This window comes from Ictalurus punctatus, chromosome 19, assembly GCF_001660625.3.
Source record: "Ictalurus punctatus breed USDA103 chromosome 19, Coco_2.0, whole genome shotgun sequence".
In the NCBI taxonomy this organism is placed as follows: Eukaryota; Metazoa; Chordata; class Actinopteri; order Siluriformes; family Ictaluridae; genus Ictalurus; species Ictalurus punctatus.
Window position 1 is genome coordinate 13,471,560 of NC_030434.2, and position 21,405 is coordinate 13,492,964.

General features: G+C 38.2%; 1 protein-coding gene across 3 annotated transcripts in view; it reads left to right on the top strand.

Moving 5' to 3' along the window:
- tafa5 (TAFA chemokine like family member 5) overlaps positions 1-21,405 on the top strand; it is a 143,019-nt gene that overhangs the window by 35,730 nt on the left and 85,884 nt on the right. Inside the window, exon 1 of one of the 3 annotated variants that reach the window (XM_017494917.3) lies at positions 14,825-15,596. The exons of the other annotated variants lie outside the window; for them this stretch is intronic. Within the exon in view, the coding sequence (XP_017350406.1) occupies positions 15,506-15,596 (91 nt within the window). The 5' untranslated portion in view covers positions 14,825-15,505. Of the gene's footprint in view, positions 1-14,824; positions 15,597-21,405 lie in introns of those variants that run through there. 3 annotated transcript variants of the gene reach the window in all.

The following is a 21,405-nucleotide window of genomic DNA, read 5'->3' on the forward strand; positions in this document are numbered from 1 at the left end:
TTTTTCTAGGGACCATTAGGTTCCTCCAGACCTTTGTTGTCTGTGTTTACATTGTGGTCTAAAGTACCATGAAGATTAGGCATAGTAGACTGGTGACATATGACTGTGCGTGACAAGCCCTTGGCGAGGATATGAAGCCTCGAAGTATGCTACAATCAAACTGATTATTAACACAAAGTAAGCTGATTTGAATGATGTAATAATGTAAAATGTTTGCTCAGCTCATAAAAACATGTAGCAGGCCATGATTGGAAATCAAACCTTTGAACAGTAGCAAAAGAGTTTGCTGCAACCAAACTGGTTTTCTAGTGGTTAGGATGCGGCGTTCTCACCGCTGTGGCCTGCGTTCGATTCCTGTTCATGGAAAGACTTTTTTTTTTTTTTAAATCGTCGTGTTTTTAAAATGGACAGGCTATTTTCTGAAATCTAATAATGACACTGCAACAACAAGCATGGAGGAGATTCAAGCTGTGCTGCTGTTGATTGTGATGTATTGCTTTTCTCAAAAGGTAATTGAGAAAACACTGGAAAAGAGATGAGCAGTGGTAGTAAAGCGAATTCAGAATGCTCATAATGCTAGACTTAATGTAAGCAAACGGATTTTATCAGCTATTGCTGAGATGACTGTGACAAACATGCGTGCGCATGAGCTTCTCTCTGCACTTCTCTCTGGTTTACTGTGTGAACAATGCACAGCACGCTTAACCAATTTTAGATTTTTAAGTGTACTTTTTCCATTGCGGGTCACCGTTTCCAGTTCCTGCTGTATTTTGTCCTCAGCATAAGTACTTAATCAGACCTGGACCTCATAATCGTATTTTTTAAGAAACTTCATTGTGTTGATTCGAATCGCAATAAACAACTATTACTGTATGCTTCACAATAGACTTTTAAGAATGGTGGGTGAAAAAAATGCTGTGTGCACTCAACCAATCAGCATGTTCAATGCCCAAGTCCCTGGCTTTTGAAAAAGTACCACCTCCCGAGTAGCGACTTTGCGAGGTCTAAATATTTTACATGGAACTTAATTTAGACCCTGGTCTAAACACACTGATTAAAGTCCCTAGTTCCTGGGGAAAGTTCCTGCGGTGGAAAAGCGGCAAATGACTAACAAATATGCAGATAAGTAATAAAGATGTTGTGATAAACCTTATCTGGTGTGTGCGTGGAGTTATTGAGAGCGTGATTAGCGGGAAAGAGCGATGAAATGAAAATGTATGCGTGTATGAGAATAAAGGAGTAGCGCGGAACCAAATGTGCAGCCCAGGAGTGTGTGTGTGTGTGTGTGTGTGTGTGTGTGTGTTGTAAGGCATTATATAGCTGTGCTGTCCCGGCCAGTGGAGGGGCCTCTGTCACAGATCTCCTCTAATGTGCTCTGAGTAAAAAAAAGTGGACCCGTTTTGTGGATTATATTATTAATTAATTAATACTGTCATATGTGTGTGTGGGGCAAATTTCATTCCATTGTTTTTGAGTGTTTTCAGCCCAACACAAACATTTCAGCTTTAAACTATGGCGCTGGACTTAATACTGCTTCTTTCTCAAGCTGGATTTGCACACGGAACATAGCCCAGAGTCCCGCTTATCTGAGACATGCCTCTGTTTAGGCAAACTCAACTGTGTGTGCATAACTCTGGATAGCACTTAATTTCAGTATTAAATCCTAACTGTGTATACTTAGCTCAACTCTGAATATGGCCATCTGTGACTAAAGCTTAAACCACTAGTTCAATGTTTTATTGATTTATGTATTTATTTTTTTATTCATTTATTTTTACAAGCATGCAAACATAATCACAGATAATGTAATGCTGATGACAGCTAATGAGTTTAGCATGTGCACTGCTGCTGCTATTATACATGCCAAGACATCCTGTATCCATCATAACACCATGCACATATTTTGAAACTCTTCAGAGATATTACTCCAAGAAATTTTACCCTAATAAGCTTTGAGTCTTAATATTAGGATGCACACTGAATAATAAATCATGGCCTACAACTCTGAGGATGATTAAACACCACAGTTAAAGAGCTGAATAAACAGGGAGATGAAAGGAGAACGATAGTTTAAAGCTTATGCTTATACATAGACGCATTTGAGGGAAGTAGAATTAATTTCCTATGGGATACCTACCAGCATATTGTGTAGAGTTGAGGTTGATTAATGAGACTATGCATTGAAGCTTTTTAAGACCCCTTTTCCCAACCTGATATATGTGCAGATGAATGAAATGCAAATGAATTGCATTTGTAACGGTCTGGTGGAGGATCAGATACTGACATCCTCTCTGGGCCTGATTTCCCATCTCTATGTCTATTATATAGCTATAATTTCTCAACTTGTCTGTGTTTAACCTTGCAGATCATATGTGAATTGTTCAAGTAACCACATTTTCATAATTTTAGTCTATCATTAAAACACCATGGAGATTATATTATTTCTTTCACTAATGATTGCAGCAACAGTTAATAAACATGCATAACAAATTCCGACACAGACATTTAGAGCTCATTTAGCTTTTGCTGACTTAATACAACAGCCTTCTGTTGTACTTATTTTGTGTCTGGGTTCTTTAGGCTAATTTGAAAGAAAACCCAAATAGTTCCACTCAAGGCTCAGTGCAATTTAGAGCTTCTTAATGTGTGCTGATGTGCAAAAGGAGGGAATCAGATTTTTTGTATAATAAGCTATTTTGATTTTATTCAAACCACTCTTAGGAGAGATCAAAACATAGAAGTAGTATTTTATGGTTCAGCGACCATGTGGGGCTGTCTTGAATGAGTTTGCTTAATCTCATATAATGCACATTTATCCATGGGATTCTTTTTGGTCAGATCTGTTTGAGTGGCAAAATACCATATACCATATACCATATATCGTATACCACAGTGCTGTTGAATGCTTGATTCTGATTGGTCAGAATTTTCTCTAAGAGCAGCTCTGACAATAGTGTCAGTTTCAAGGTTTATATGTTCAGCAGAAAAAGAAACATTCTCAACTGCTTTAAATTCCAGCAAATTTCTTAACATGTGTAAATATTTGTATTAAATTAAACACATTCAACAGCTCAGACATAAACTGAGCAAGTTTCACAGCCATATGACGAACAGAACTGGAATAATGAGGAACCCTAGGCATCTTTCTTCTGGTGTTTTTCAGAGTCAGTAGAAAGGTCTCTTTAGTGTCCCAAGTTATTGTAACTTTGACCTTAAATGCCTACATGTGCAATAATTGTTTATGGTTCATGGAACAAGCATGAAAAACATTGTTTAAACTCTTTCCAATAATGATCTGTAAAACTTATTTGGATTTTACAAAGTTATCTTTAAAATACAGTCTCCTGAAAAAGGGACGTTTCTTTTTTATATGAGTATATTAGTATAGTAATATGCTTATTCTAATAGGTTGTGATTTCTATAGTAGCATCTTGTACAGGGATTTCTAGGGGGACGGTTCATGTGAAAAGCTTAAAAATGTGTCTAATCATTGATATGGTAAAGTTTTTTTGTGAGATGTTTATTTACAGGAGCATTTTTGTGCTTTCAGTGCTTTGTAACAGTCAAAGGTGTAGCTGTAACTTTAAGTCTTACATTTTCAGCTGGGGGGGGCCTTGCTGTTTCTCAGTAACATCACAACCTGTATATGTTTTTGGCTTATTAACTAAAAACATTGCTTAGTGAGGGAACTATGAGTTACAGATTAATGAAAATGGCAACAAAAACTAATTTGTTTGGTTTTGTTTCGTGAATATTGGCAGGGGCACAGTGGCAGGATTACCACATCCACCCTGTGTGCGCAGAGTTTGCATGTTCTCCCAGTGCTTCAGGGGTTTCTTCCGGGTACTCCAGTTTCCTCCCCCGTCCAAAGACATGTGTTGTAGGCTGAATGGCAATTCCAAATTGTCCATAGTGTGTGTATGTGATTGTGCGCTATGATGGGTTGGTACCCTGTCCAGGGTGTCCCTCACCGTGTGCCCCGAGTCCCCTAGGATAGGCTCCAGGCTCCCACATGACCCTGTGTAGGATAAGCATTACAGAAGATGGATGGAACGTAATATTGGCAAATTGTTGTGGCATAAAAATACTTCCAGGCATGCTTTTATAGGAAAATAGTCAGCAACAGGGTGATGTGATGCAGCCCCATGCAAAGCGTTTTTTTCCCTAATCCAGGCAAGTTGACCATTGTTTAAAAACTTATTTGAGCAGTGGTGCAGGAGCCATAGCTACATAAGCAGTGATTCAAGTCTAGTATGACATTTGAAGATTTTCTGACAAATGGGATTGGAACAGGCCAGTTCTTTGTCTTGCCACTGAAACAGAAATGACGGATGTGAAACAGCATCTGTGTGTATTTCACTGTACAGTTTACTTTATCAAACCTCTTTTCCAGACTTGTCATCTACTTGTTAAGCCTAACAACATGAAATGGTTTGTCATGCACATGAGGTTTGACAAAATGGCTTTCAGATTTCAGGGACAGTTGTGTAGTGGCAAATGTAAAGCAAAAAATATGTATTTGTAAAATGCTGAATACAAAACTGGTGTCGTTGTTTCCTGTGCTGTTATATCTTAGACAGCTGAAATATCCATGGATGTGAGACACTTCAGAATGGTTTTGATATGATTATATATTTGTGTAGCTCTCCTGACTGGTAGAAATAGACTGGAATACTTAGGTTTATGTGCTTTTTATGTTGGTTTATGTTTGGATGTTGAATTTAATGGTACCATGCATGATTTTTTTCAATACTTTTTCTCAGAGCATAACAGCAATGACTGACTTACCCATTCGATTAGACACCGAAGGATTTCCGTGATGATAATAATGTAGAATGCTGTTGGCATGAACATATTGATCAAATGAGCTAGAGTCTTTTCTCATTAAAGAGCAGGCATCTAATGAGAATGAAGAAAAGCAATCTCTTTACAGGAAACATCAATGCTTACAAGATGGAAAATAATTTAAATGGGAATAAAACAACATAAAGTGTCTTACTAAGTTGGTCGGCCAACGTGGATCAGCTTCAGTGTGCCTTGTCATAGTCTCTACACATCTCTGGAACTGTACTGGAGTGATGAACACCATTCTTCCAAATGACAGACCCTCAGTTTGTGTTTTGATGACGGTGGAGGAGATACTGTCTAGCATATCACTCCAAAATCTCTTATACTGTAGGTGATTAACTGTATTTAGATCATGGTTCTCTTTAATTAAAAAAAAAAAAGAAGCAAAAAACAATTTCTAATTCTGTGAATTAGAACCAGCGGTATGGACTAAAAAAATGGACATTTATCACATACAGCTCTACGCACTGGACAATAAATCACACACATTATAATTTACTCTGCTCGTGCACAGTCACACTTATTTACATAAAGAAATACTTCAAATTTCCATATATGGTAAACAGCTTCTCTTTAAATGGTCCAGTAACCTGCTTGTGCTATTGCTTGTTGCAGACAAAATGGAGCATTTCAAAATGTCTAAGAACATTAACTTCACCAGCAAAAGAAGTAAAGATGCTGTTGAACAGTGTAGAGCAAAGCAAAAATGTTCTCTTTTGGTAAATTTTACAAATAGTTTGTCTAAGTAATAAATAAGAAATAAAATAAACGAGTCATCTATAATATGCACTGAAATTAAAGTCCCAGTGTACTGATCTGCACAATGTAAGAATCATGTGTTCCACCTGGCCACTTGGTGAAGCTTTATCTGTATCACAAGTTATGTGTATAGTAACTGAGTAGCCGTTTCTAAAACTGGGTGATTTTATGGCTATATGCATGTAGTCTATTGCCCTAGTTATATTTGTCTACAGTTATATAATCTACAGTATGATGGAGTGAAAATCCCGCATTATTGTTGTCGTTTCAGCTGCCGTATTTGGAATTGTAATGAATGCATACCTTTTGTTGCCTCTCCAAAAGTGGGGCGAAAGACCAGCTAAAATTGCACTGGGCAAATGAAATCGACTGATCTTTCTCAGCAAGGAGTCCTTAAAAGCACTTTCCTCACTGCACATGCCAAATCTTCAAGCAAAGCAATATAAGCCATCATCTGCATCATCCCAGTTGTTCTTTAGATGTGCCTTTTATATGATTTTACCTTACATTTCATCTCTTTGCACCTTGATGTGAACAGAACAGTCAGCAATTACTGTCAATTATGCTTACATGATTGACAATAAGTGGGATGGGAGCTCCTTATAATCAGTTTAGCCACCATTACACTTAATTACCACTAGGAGTTTCTGCATACGCATGGTCAGACTCATAAAACTTGTAACTTTGATCTCCAACTCCACAACTTGGAATTCCTACTCGGGAAGTAATGAAGGCTCAGCATGTGATGTCAAATCAGCATGGCTGCTCCTAACATCAACAGTAACTGAAGTGGCATTTATTCACTTTTAAATGAGTTATGCTGTATATACTAGTCTTCAGTCAGCATGTAGACACACTGCATATACGAGGGAAATATACAGTATATCACTCAACACAGTTAGCTGATCAGATTTTTCCCCCCACATTGTGGCTCAATTCCAAGGTTCAACTTCCTACTTCTGAGTTAATTAGAACACAGCATAAACACAGCTATCCTGGAAGAGACCACCCGCTTCAGGAAGAAGCTGATCACTGAGCAACCTGCAATCCTATTATAATATCCCTCACAATGTAGTGGAACATCTTACTGACAGTAAGATGACATCTTACTGATCACATTTTGCATCGACGTCCTTCTGTTGCGCTATTGTTTTTCCTTACATATCATACTAATGCTCAAGCCTCATAATAATTGAATATCTGCTTCTAAGATATATGCTTTCTGATGCTTTTCTCATAGATCTAAATGCAGATGTCAGGTTAGCGTTCCTGTTTATACACAGCCAAGCTCCTGCTATCCACACGCCAATAATGAACCCTAATTCAAAGTCACTTAGACCTTTTTTCTCTTGCAATCTTAATCTAAAATAGAGGTCAGCTGGCACAGTTCAACATTTTCGTATATACCACAGAGCATGGTAGGATGTTAATTGTTTAATTCTGTCATTCTGTACACCTGTCGTGAAACATCTGCACGCTGTGTTTTTCTGCTCATTTATTCATATTTTTCCTTTAATTTGTCATCCATCTGTAGGTGATAAGCATAACTTAACATAGCTAAATTCAGGGTGTCATATAATGTAGGAGGCAGGGGATGCAATTGCAGACTTTATTAAATGAACGTGCAGTAAGAAACCAAAACCATGAAAAGAGGAATCAGAACTGGACCAGAATATATACAAACAATAACCCATGGAACACATGACGACACACAAAGATGACAACAACAGAGGCTTGACAAAGACACATACAGAAACTAAACTAAACCTTAAATAGGGGTGCTGATTATGGATAACACAAAACAGGTGGGAGTAAGACATGTGACAGCGTCATGTGACATGCTAAGGCTGATGGGTGATCTCGTCCAGCACCAATTTGACTTAACCATGACACATGGAATAACCATAAACTCAATTTATATATATATATACATATATATATATATATATATATATATATATATATATATATATATATATATATATATATTTTTTTTTATGGGTAGAGCAGCTGTTTTATTACGAAGACAGCTATTATGTATTAATTAGTTTTAGAATTAGTCACTAACAAAATAGAAGTAAGACAGTAATACTGGTTAGTGTTTACATCCCAGATGTAAAGAGGATAGGTGGATATCTTTTTTCAGTTCCGTTGTTGCCACTTTGTTTTTCATCAATAAATGTAAACATCTTGACACTTCGGAATCTTCTCTTTTAAACGCTCTTTTTATGCTCCACAGATTTGTACTTTTTATTTCTTTTTGTTCTTGTTGTAGGCAAAGTGATTGCATCCCTCTCTGAAAGCGTCTGTCTCCTGTTGTGATTTCTAGCCACGTCTGTGTAGGTTTAAAACTAGCTTTACTCTTCATTCTTTGTGAAAGCTAAACTCTCTGTGCGTCTGGGATCCTGTGCCAATGTTTCAGATGCAATAGATTCTCATAAATTTATGGGAAACTGTAAGATGCGCAATCAGAAGCTGAATTATCTATTGTGTTTTAAATGCAAATTGGCAGTCAGTTGCAAAGTATATATTATAAATTACATGAAATAGAGCAACATTATTCCTGTGTGCCTTTGCCTAAAGTCGAATACATTTACTGACTCAGTTTGGATTAAGGCGAACAGGGCTCATAGGCTACAAAATACACATACATGCTACTTACCACATTACCAGACAGGCCAGAGAAGAGAGGGAAAATAATAAGTAACAGTCAAAGCATGATACTTCCAGATGTAATGGAAAAACATAACGATGCGTGTGTTGAGTGACACAAACCACAAACATAATGCAAACATGGAGCAGACAAATGTGCACAGAGACAAACAGGCACACACACTAACATATACACACACACACACACACATATATATATATATATATATATATATATATATATATATATATATATATATATATATATATATATATATATATATAAACTTTAATTAATTAAAGTGCTCATTATTGCAATTGTCCAATCAGACAATTTTGTGGCAGCAGTGTAATGCATAACATGATGTAGATACAGGTTATAGAGCTTCAGTTAATGTTCACATTAAACTTCAGAATTCAGAGAAATGTGATCTCAGTGACTTTGAATATGGCATCGATGTCAGGCAGGCTGGTTTGATTATTTAAGAAATTACTGATTTTCACACACAACCGTCTGTAGAATTGATACAAGATGGGGTGATAGACAATAAACGTCCAGTGAGCAGCAGTTCTGTGGGTGGAAATGAATTGTTGATGAGAGAAGAGGTCAGAGGAGAATGGCTGGATTGTTTCAAACTGACAGGAAGTAGGCTACCGTAACTCATCTAGCCACTCTTTACAGCTGTGGTGAGCAGAAAAGCATCTCAGAAGACACAACATGTTGAACCTTGAGGCAGATGGGCTACAACATGTTTTTGTTTACTGTACCATAAGGTCAGTCATTACATAGGTCCATTAAAAATTCACACAGATACTTCTAACAAGCCAAACACACATTTAATGCACATGTAAAAAAAAAAAAAAAACCAAACAAACAAAAAAAATATTCCTTACCTTAAGTAGGTTTTTCTTTTTTCTTCCTTACTGGAAGAAAAAAAGCCAGAGGAGTATCAACCTAAATTTAGATCTTCTTGCCCTATTTCATTCTTTAATACATATTCTACCATAAAGTCAGTCACTACATAGCAACTGGTCACATAGCTCCATTAAAGATACACAAAGATACACGTAACAAGCCAGACCCTAATGCACGACTAAAAACAAACAAACAAACAAGTACTTACCTTTAGTAGGCTTTTCTTTTTTTTCTTCCTTCCTGAGAGGTTGCTGATGAGGCTGATAAAATTCAATATGTGTAGAATATCACTTTCTTTTGACATCTGGCAGCTAGGTCAGCTAGTGTGAATTGGTTTAACATTACAGCTAGCTTCAGTTAGCCTATTATGATTATGTAAGTACTGTAATGTGAAAGACCAGGACAATTCAGGGACATTTGTGAACATGGTGTTCTTTTAAGAGACATCCTTATCAGGTTGTGCCCTTCTGTTATATTTCCTATAAAACATTTAAACATTTCTGGCCTATTATGTCAGTGCATCAGCCAGGTCTGTGTGTAATTACTACAATTATGTTCTAGTTAAGAATAAACAACCAAAAGATGGCAAAAAAAATATGACAGATCTTTTTTAAACCTAGAATATCAGCTGCTGTTTGACAGATCTGGAAGCTTCTGGTTTCATGAAAGCTTAGAAGTAATTAAATCAATGCTAACTGGGAAGGCTCCAGGGCCAGGTAGCCTCCCAATTGAGTTCTTTAAGAAGTTTCTCTTACCAACTTGCAGCTCAACTTTTTGATGTGTTTGAGGGCTCAATACAGTTGGGAGTTCTACTTTGATTCAATTCGCTACCTGCCTGATTTAAAAGCCAGAGAAGTATGAACCTAAATTTAGATCTTCTTGCCCTATTTCATTCTTTAATACAGATGTGGAAAGGTTGAATGGCTGTTGCATTACATTTGAAAACTACTGCTCCATACTATACTATCAGAATGATCCAGGGTCAACTTGTATAGATGTACTAGCAGGGCTAAGCCCACTGTCTTTCAAAGATAAAGAGACATCAATATAAGCTTTTCATTTTTGACATCAGATTAGTTTGGCATCAGATTATATGCTGTTAAGAAAATGTCTTAAGGTTAGGGTTGTCATGATACCATAAACATCTTACGTTACTATACCAGCTGAAGTATCACGATACCAAATAGTTTCATGATACCACACAATATTGTGTTAATTCATAATTCAAATCTACAAAAACAACCAAATTTACAGAAAAACATAGATATAAATGAAAACAGAGAAACTGAATTTTCCTCTCAATACGTTATTAATGAGAATGAATAACTGGCTATTGGAAAAACTCAAGAAAAATCATACAATTGGCAAGCAACTAATTCAATGTGCCACATATTTGTTCCCTTGAGCAATGAAATCATGCAAATGGAAATTGTCCTCAGAGTATTAAGAATGAACACAACATTAGGAATAAATAACTGAATTTGGAAATGAACTCACATCGTGCTCACTTGTGATTTTAATTTTACAGGGTTTGTACAGATGCTTCATAATGAAATTCCAGGACTTTCGAGTACTTTTCAAGGACTACTTTTTTGTTTTCAAGGACTATACAAGAGATGTCATTCAAACATATGTCATGTAAAGAGTTCTTACTTGAGTTACTACAGACATCCTGGCAACTCTAACCAATTTTCCTCTGACCTTTCTCATCCGACCTGGAATGAGTTTCCAACCTGGAATTGTCACAAAGTCAATGTTGTTGTTTTTTTTTTTATCACACCATTCTGTGTAAACTCTAGACACTGTTGTGTGAGAAAATCCCAGGAGATCAGCAGTTTCTGAAATAAAAACATCCATGCCACAGTTAAAGTCACAGAGGTCACACTTTCCCCCATTCTGGTGTTTGATATGAATATTAATTGAAGCTCAAATGATTGGTGTATGATTTGTGGCTCAGGTGGTAAAGCGGGTTGTCTACTAATCGTAGGGTTGGCTGTTCAATTCCCACATGAAGTGCCCACATGGGCAAGACACTGAACCCTAAGTTGCTAGCACCTTGCAGGGCGGCTCTGCAGCCATTGGTGTGTGTGGGTGTGTGTGAATGAGAACCAGTGTAAAGCGCTTTGTAGAACTGCTAAGGTTAAAAAAGTGCTATGTAACTGCAGACCATTTACCATTGGCTGATTAGATAACTGCATAAATGTACAGGTGTAATAAAGTGGATGGTGAGTGTACATGTTTACTTATACAGCTTTGACTGTTCAAAATGGCAAACACGATTTACTGAATAACAAAATGACGACATTCTTCATTTTTATTACTATCACCTGCTAACAAACCACATACTAACAGTGATTGATTGATTGACTGACAGCACTCCTTACAATTTATTACTATTACATTAGAAAATATGTACATAATTGTGGAAATCCAACAAATTTGTTTTTAGCTGATAGCCCGGATGACCTTTTTAAACCTTGATAAAATTAAATGTATGCTGTGTATTTCCTCTACTTGGAGATATCTGTTTTTGTTTACTCTGAGAGTCTTAGAGTGCTTTTCCCCTCAATGATTTGGGCCGGCCACCAACTTTGCCGCTAAGATTAATATCTACTGTTTGTAAGCTTCCTAAATATTGCAGTCACACATCTGCAATTGTTCTTCTATAATTCTTCTACAATTGTGATTATTACTGTTGTTACTATCATTACAATATTATTTTTATTTCTGGACACATAACATGTCTTTCACAATAATTAAACATGTAGCCTTTAAAGGTTTTACCGACTCAACCTTGAGCATACCTGTGAATAGGACTTGTAAAGCAGCATTTCAGTACAGAACAACTTAGAAGGCAATGTGTTGTTTTCATTTCAGGAAGTGTTGTTTCTTTCATCATTTCCATGATTACGGTATTGTGCTTGGGAAATAAAGAGTTGAGACACTATTGTGTTTCTGTGGTGCAGTAGCTCCATGCATGGCATTCACCTTCCCAGTGGCTTTCATTGGAGAATTACATCTAGAGCGACTGCCAAGCTTGCCATTTAACTTGAACAGTGGTCAGTGGAAAAAGAAACGTAAAGGGAAACATTAGGGGTACTGCCCATTGCACGTTTGTCATCTAATACACTTGGCAAGGAAGAACTGATCTACTGTAGACGTATGCTGTCACTGGGCAAGAGATCTAAAATTACACTGAACTTCTCAAGGAAACATTGACTGTCCATGTCTAGTTTTATTTTTCTTTCTGTCCTTTTCATCAAACAAGCTCCAACTGTCTTCTTTCCTGGTGTCTTGGATTATTCTGTCCTCCAAAATGAAACTAAATTTAAAAAAAACTACAAAAAAAAAATCCCGATTAATAAATGAGTAGATGAAGCTCCTTCACCTCAGGATACTGCAAAGGTTCTTCACTGCTGAAACTGCAGGTTTGTGCAAGCGTCACAATGAGCCATATGAAGGAAGAGGGAAGAGTGCTTACTGGCATCCTGAATATATTTACCACATTTAATGTGACAAACACGCTTTGCCCAACCCATGTCATCACTTCCTGGACAGGTCTCCGTTAATTGCTGTCTGGCAGAGTGATGGATCGTAACGTTAGGGAGGTGGATTGAGTGTGGTGTTTCCAGCCATTGTAGAGGAATTAAGCATGGATTGCCTCATTGTAAACACTGGTAATTGCTACCAAATGAGACGCCTGAACCACAACACTGACAGTGCAGAGTCTATTGCACTAGCCTTGCATATTATTGCCCCCTAGTTACTGATTGGCTCAGTATGACATTCTGTTCAGTATGCTGGTGGGACTTAGTGTACCGCTGGGACTGTGATTGACACAAATGATTCTTGATGTAAGGTGACCTCTCAAAAGTCACGTCGAGGAATTATTTTATTTTCTCCTGAATTAAAGTTGTGGGTAACTTTCCTTGTTATGTAAGTAAGAACTACATGAGTGTAGTGACATGGAACCTTTGACAATGGCTATAGGTAAGCAAAGCATAGTGGGAACACAGCACAAACCATCTGTTGAACAAATTCAATTATATGTACAGGGAGGGTGGCATAATAGTTTAGCGGGTAGCATTGCTACCTCACTGATGTCCTCATGGATTTCCTCTGGATGCTTCAGTATCCTCCCACCACCCAGAAATATGGCGGTGAGTAGATTGGCTACAATAAATTGAAAATAGGTGTGAATGGGTGTGTGAATATGTGTGTGTGTGAATGTGTGTGTGAGTGGTGCCTTGTGATGCACTGGATGTACTGCTGTCCCATACAGGGTGTAATTTCCATCTTATTCCCAGTGTTCTTGGGTTAGGCTTTGGACTGATTACAACCCTGAAAAGGATATAGCAGTTACTGAAGATGAATGAATGAATAAGGTACACAAGTGATCTTAATTGCAATAATAATACAAATTGCAGCATAGCTACTTAAGGCAGCCTTTTCCCTTCCTTTTACATTTCCCTTTAGATATAATTGAAAAACTTCAGTAAATAAAGAATATGTATATAAAACTGCTTTTAGGGGGGGTATAGTGGCTTAGTGGTTAACACGTTTGCCTCACACCTCCAGGGTTGGGGGCTCAATTTCCACCTTCACCCTTCACTTTGTGTGTGGAGTTTGCATGTTCTCCCTGTACTTCAGAGGTTTCCTCCAGGTACTCCAGTCTTCTCCCGCAGTCGAAAGACATGTGTTGTAGTCTGACTGGCATCTCTATATTGTCCACAGTGTGTGAATGTGTCTATAAGTGTGTGTGCGATTGTGCCCTGTGATGAGTTGGCATCCCATCCACGGTGTGCCCCGCCTTGTTCCTCCAAGTCCCCTGGGATAGGCTTAAAGTTCCCACTGACCCTGTGACCCTTACAGAAAATGGATGGATGGATAACTGCCTTTGAGTTGCATCATGTTTTCAGCTAGCTAATATGTTGTTGTGGATGTGATATGGCCAGTTTTAATGCCTGATGCCTTTCATGCCCTGATGCACAGTTGCTCCTACTATATATAATGTGTTGTGCAACCTGTGATAAACTTTGCTGATGATAAATAATCATACAAAACAGAACTGTGTGCCTTACATTTCTGAAAGAACACATTTATGCGATTACAAACATTTCTTCAGTGTACACAAACATGACATTTTCTTCATTGTTCACAAACCAGATCACCAGATCACATCCAGTATCTAAGCAGATGTAAGATGTCATTTGCAATGTGTAGGCGGATAAAAAATCAGCTTGTTTGCCTCTGAAGCACGAGTTAATTCAATCAGTCTAGGAATCAATTCAACAGTTATTCAACACTGAAGTTGTGAGCTCATTTAAAACCCGTTACTGTACATTTTAAACGATCAGATGCAATAGACCATGTGATAACTCATTCCTGGAAGAGTTGAAAGTGTTAATTCGGCACTGTATGTGTTCACGCGCTCTGTTCCACACTGTAGATGTGAATTCAGTGAATCCAGTGTGCATGTTAACACTGGCAGAGTTAATCCAACGCTGGCGTGTTTAGCTGGGAGATGTCAGCGCTGTGTTCCTCCTGCTCGCATCCGCCGCCTCCACACTCACGGTGATATGGGGGGGGGGGCGTGATGACGTCAGCAGGGGAGAGGAGAGAAAAAGTCGCGTCTGTGCGCGCGCTGGTTGAGAAGCGAGGAGCAAACCCCGACGCGGACGAGGCGCGAGCGCACGCGCGCGCCGTTCACTTCACTTTATTTAAATAATAATAATAATAATAATAATAATAATAATAATAATAATTCAGCTCGAGCGACACCGAAAACGGCGCGAACATGAGCAGGAACACAGGGAAGACGCCTGTTTTTTGTTCCCGAAGTCGTTTGACAAACTCGTGATTAAAGACAGAAAAAATAGCGCCGTTGGGGAGAGAGCAACGTCGTGCGTAAAACAGCGCGTGGATAGTTTGGAGAGAGAGAGAGAGAGAGAGAGAGAGAGAGAGAGAGACAGAGAGGATGCAGCAAAACGACATGATGGTGCATCACAGTGCTTAAGGCACAGAGAAAAAGGGTGAGAGAGAGAGAGAGAGAGAGAGAGGAGCTCAGACTGCAGCTGAAGGGGAAATAGCCCACCGTGGGAAATTTTACGCCCTCCGGGTTTGAATAACACATCAGCGCTTTTCAGCCACCGAGGAGCAACGGGATTCCTTCCTTCCTTCCTTCACCCGAAGCGCGAGGAAAGGGATCTGACATTGGTTTCCATTGTTGTTACTACTGTTAACAGTGTTTTTTCGCTTCTATGGGAGAAGGATGGGAGCGCGGTTGGCTGTGTGAAGCCTCTCCGGGTGTGTGAGAATTGCGCCGCCGCCATGCAGCTCGTGCGGGTCGCGTGGGCTTTGGCAGGAGCGGCGCTCTGCTGTTCCCTCGTGCTCCTTCTCCACTCGCGCTTCCTCAAAGAAGGTAACCCTGCTCTGACTTTACTTTTTATTTTTATTTAGTTTTGCTTCTCGTGCATGAGATAATTCCCACCGCCCTGTCCCGGTTTTTGTTTTATTTACCCTGTCAACTGCCCTGTCAATCTCGCCTCTATCCTCGGGCTGCGTTATGCGATAATTACACAGCTACAGATCTCCATTTCGGAGGAAATGTGCATGTGAGAACATGTTTTCAGAGATTCCTGGCGCAAACAATGATGCTTTTATGCCCACTGACATGTATGATGCGACGATTCGAGCAGTTCCAATGCGCTAGATTTGAATAGACATGCTTGGCGGACTTTTACGCACCAGGGCGAATTGGTAAATCATTTCCAAGAATTGCTTGCGTCAGTTTGGGAGGAGATGAAGAGTTCGCTCTTGCAGATAAAGTGATTTATAGGTTTCTTTCTTCAATAGATGGCACTAGAGTCTAGTTTAAGGGTAACGCCGAGGTCAAACTGGCATTATTTCTTCTCATTAGGTCTTAATTCGTTTTCGTTTGACGTGTAACTCAAATGTAATACTGATAAATTCAGAGTAGTTCATGGGCCGTTTCATTTGCCCTTGATACATAGCAGTGAACTTTCCAGAACCACGTGAGGTTTAAACTGAACTATTTAAGCAAGAGGAGAGACAATATTGATAGAATCATTCTCCTTTTTTTTTTTTTTTTTTTTTTTTTGAATAGTGTAATAATTTCGGTTTCTGTTATATTTAGGTTTGTAATTTAAGTGTAATAATTTGTGACTGCGAATGCAGAAATATGATGCAGTATGAACATGCAGTACATTCAGAAAATACATGAAAGTAATTTAGATAAATATAGGTAAGAGCAGAAATCCAATATGTACATGTATAGTTTCCCCCAATTTGAAACACGCCTGCATATTTAAACATGCATTATATTCACTTTAGACATCCGAGGATATTAAGGTGAAAGTGTGTATGTGTATGTGTGTGTGTGTGTGTGTGTGTGTGTGTGTGTGTGTGGGAGGGGGGGTAGATAACAATTGGAAGCAAGGCTCATACACGCTAGCCAGTAAGCTATCCGACTCCTCAGCTTTTCCCAGCAACGCGATACATGTACGTTGTCCTTTCATAATTTCTACTGGTTTTTTCTGTGTATGCCACGGACAAAACAAATGAGACTTGTTTATGGATGAGACGTAATGTCGACTGCTCAGTGCTGACCATCGAGCCTTGTCTTCTAGCCCTCATTTCATTCTTGATATGACAATAGAGGTCAAGAAGTGAAGGATAGTCCATTATATTGTTTTAACATTCTATCAGGGGAAGGTAGGCATACAGGCCCAGTACAGATATCCTGGTAAACCACGACTGCAAGCCTCGCTGATTTGAAGCAAGTGCACTCTGTCAGCAGCAGGGTATTCTCACTGGCTGAGAACATTGTGCGCTTAATAAAAAAGGGAATTATTATTTTTTTTTTAAAGAAAACTTTTCACCTAAACTGGGCTTTTTATGCGTGGTGAAACAATGCTGGACTTTCTGTCTACATAGACATTATAAGATTTGAAAAAAAAAAAAAAAAAAAATTTATATATATATATATATATATATATATATATATAAATATATATATATACAGTATATATAGTGCAGAATGTGTTAACAGAGAAAAATATATGTCCTCTTTGTGACTGTAATCATTGAACAAAATATAGTTGTCAATTCAGGCCTCAACCATCACTGGTTATCTGGATTGTATAGCAATTTAATTGAAGAAACATGAATTTTTAAAAGAATGTGCAGCTTTTTGAGTTTCAGTTCGACTTTTCAATTCTTGTGCAAGCTAGCAAAATGTGACTGCTTTAGGCTGGATATTCAGATTTATTACCATGTCTCACATTCTGTACATGTTTGGATGTTCCTTTCTTCTTATGTTTCTCTTGGCCTTAGGCTGTGGGAGGATTTTTTTGTTTCTAGTTTAAAAGTAATGTGTTCATGGAAATCTATACTGAGGCAAATGAGGCAAGAAGGTGAGAACACACTCACTTTGTCTGGCTGGCCAAGGTCATTGCCCATGATATGGTGTGTGATGAGATACATTGCACACGCTCAAAAAGCTAAATGAAATATGGCTTGAGGAAGACAATGCACTCGACTCCAATACTTATTGCTGTTCTGTATCTGCTCCACTGTTCTATTAGAGCACATGAGAATTGAGAAAGTTCATTAGTTTGTGAGTCACATTTTAAAAGGACTGATTGTAGCATATGAATCAATAGTTTTGCAATACAATGATTTTTATTTTCGCTGGAGGATTGAAGACTCATTGACATGGATGAGAAAGGTGCATAAGGAAGAAAATCACTTTTCTTTTCTTCCAGCAGTATAACATTGTAGATATATGGAAGCAAATGTAACATCTTCCTTAATAAGTAAGCAAGGCAGTAAGAGATTTTCTGTTTTCTATTCTTAGACATAGTTTGTTTCTTTATTTATTCGCAAGGTGTAATGATGTTTATGGGTAAGGCTAGTGATGAGAAGGATCCAGAGGTTCACTTAGCTGAACGGTTTGCGTCTTTACAAAGACAAATTCATGTTTCCATTCAGGGAATAAAAATCTAAAATTCTGCACAGGAACAAGCTGTTTTCACAACACAAATCCATCTGCACAAGCACACACAGCTTACAGTAAATTCTCATTTTGAAGTCCCTTTTAAGTGCTCGAGAGCTTCAGTTTCCCTCGTTTTCAAGGCTGGCATTAACATCGGTGAGGGTCTGATTGCATAATTGTTGTTAACTTGCTGGTGAACTGTGCCATAATTACTGAGCAATGGCTGTATACTTTTGTGCATGGTAGGCTTATTCATCAGCCCGACTCCTTGGGACCTGCTAAAAAGCAGGCAGAATTGAGCAATGTGCCATTTTTTCCCTTGAGTGCTTTGGCAGTGTGAAGTGACATAAAGATAACACTTGCTGTTTGGTACGCTGATACTACCATTAAGAAAGCACATGAAAATCGGCTTGTCTTTTTCCAGTGTGGTAGAAAATCTACCTCTTTTTGAAACTGCGAACAAGCTGTGGCAATAGACTTCTTTACAAGGACTGCTGGAGCTTTGTGTCCTGACATTGTGGCAGTCCACCTCAGGAGTAAGACAAAGTGACGAGATTCAGCAATTTAGTGCAGCAACCTGGGTGAATTTGGCATCAGCACCTAGGGGTTTGTTTTTGAGTGTCATTACATGAAAGAAAGGTGTAGCTGCAAGACGCTGATGCAAAAATATCGTGGTATTTATTTATTTATTTCATTTGGCCAGGGAACTGTGGTGATGTTTGCGCAGATGCTGCAAAATGTGCATTGGGAAACAGATCTAAAACAAAAAAACTGGGTTTAGAGGACTTTGGAGGATTAGCACGTTAGTCTGGAAGAGCTCTTGGTCAGAGTGCCTTCTCTCTCATGGTATTAGATTAAAATTTCATATCAGAATGCCCTTATTATTTTGATGACATCATCACAATAATAAATTTGTGTAGTTTAAACGAAGGCCCTTTGCGCCATATGCAAACTTCCGTAAACTTGTGAAACTTCAGAAAACTTGTAATAATAAGCAATGTGTAATAACCGCTTGATAAAAAGACTACAATTCCCTTCTAGAGACCAGTGTTCATAGGATAGTCTCTGGATCCAAAAGCGGTTACTGAAGATGAATTTATGAATAAAATAACATATACAAAGTGCTACTAGAACTTCAGCAATATTGTTTGTGCTACACAAATGGGTTGGTATGGAGTCCCTTGTTCTTAAAAAAATCACAACCTCATTGTTGGAAGCTAAAGAGCCTTAGCGTCCTTGAAACCCTATATGATATGTATACAATATCTGTTGTAGGGTTACACATAAATCGTTTAAGAGTTCCCCTAAAGGGACAGACTGAAGAATCATTTAGGGTTTTATTAACCTTCATTGTAATGCTTCATGTTATCACTTTTGGTAAACACCATGGAACAGGTTAGATGTCTATTTTGAATTTGACAAAAGGAGAATAAATAGATGCTTCTCTATCTATATGCCGTTAAACATTCCGTGTTCGTTGTCGGTTTTCTTATATATTAACCATGTTGTCTGTTTGCTAATCACACCAGAGAGGGTAAATATAATGAAACATCTATGAAAGTCGTCGAAAACTGTCACCTTTATGAGCTTACGTCTCTTTCCCTGTAGCTAGTCTCTGGATGAATGAGCTACCTTCAGCTAAATAATTTACATAAATGCATGTGATTGAATAAACTGCTGCAGAAAACCTGCTACCAAAGCCATACTGAACTACAGTCTGGATTTTCTGATATACTGAACAGCTCAGCTATCATATGTTTTGAAGTAAACGGTTTGGTCTGCTGAAATACTGCATCCAGACTGCGGTCCACCGTTTGACCATCCCTGCTTTATGTTAATAGACTATTAACTTATCAGTCAATACAAAGCAGCAGAGACATAACAGAATTACATCTATGAAACAGAAAACAAGGGCATTTACACTTATCATACAGTATAAATGCACCTGACTTGTTGCTCAGCAGTCCCTGACAGATTCATGATACGTCCTTGTCTGAAATTTGGTGTCACTATTAGCAAAACCACACTGTTTCTCCGTACTGGCCACGCTACACTGGCTCATTTAGCCTTCTGAATGATAGAGACATTATTGATCATAACTAGGACTGGCTTAGCCTTTGTCATGGTCACCAACTTGCGTCTAAAGTAATTTCAGCTGGATCATTGCTTCCTGCGGCTGACACGGCGCTAAACAACATCCTACCATGGTTTGCTTTCTTGGTGTGATTGTTATTCTTATATTCAATTGAAAGGGAATTAAAGGAAATGGCATTTAATGAATATCTTATAACACTGAATGTCACATTCCCTTAGTCTCACACCCTTGAATAAATTGCATGCACGTAACAATTTCATCCTGAAGCGATGCTGGGGCAAAACAGGTTTTCTGTGCAGAATTTGGGGAAAAAATGGAGAATAAAGAAAAGCAATAAGACTTTGTCTGAAGTACATATTCATTCACTTTCTAATTTCATTGCACATAATGATGGCCAGAGAAAACATCATGCAACAGATGTTAGCCATGAATGGGAGCAGAGAACCTTGATCTAAGACTCATACAAACTATAATCAGCCTCTTTCCCACAAATAAGAGCAAAATGAAATGAGATTCCAGCACTGTTTCGCTGAATGCATTAGATAATAAGGTCTCGTGTAATTTGTTCAATTGAAAGCCGAGCTCGTGCTAGAATAACCAAACAAACGTTCAGTGTATCCCCAGTAGAAAGTTTATATATCCACGTCTAGCAATAAGGGAGAACCACAGGAGTGGTGCTACGAAATCTACTACTTTTAGACTAATCATTACAAAAGCAATTACCAAAAGGGGAAATGTATCTCCTTGTAAAAACAAGACAAGAGTGTATTAGTTTACTTTAAGAGCTTAGACGGATTTACCACTAGTTTATAGGTTCATAATGAAATAAGCAGCGTGTAAATCTTCTGAGCTATTGATTAGAAGGTTGTGAGTTTCCGTCCCGAGATTGCACATGTACAGTACATGCTCGGATTGGATCTGCCTCACTACACCACAATGCAGCTGAATTCTCGAATCTGATTGGTCAGAAGGTTTTGATGAATTTTCCCTGACATCATGGCTTGGACAGTAATTCTGGCTGCAAGGTTTATATTAATGATTTAAAGGTTTAAATTAATGAATTATTTTATACCCATATATGACTGTATGCAGGGCATTTCATTATTCTCACTTGTTTAA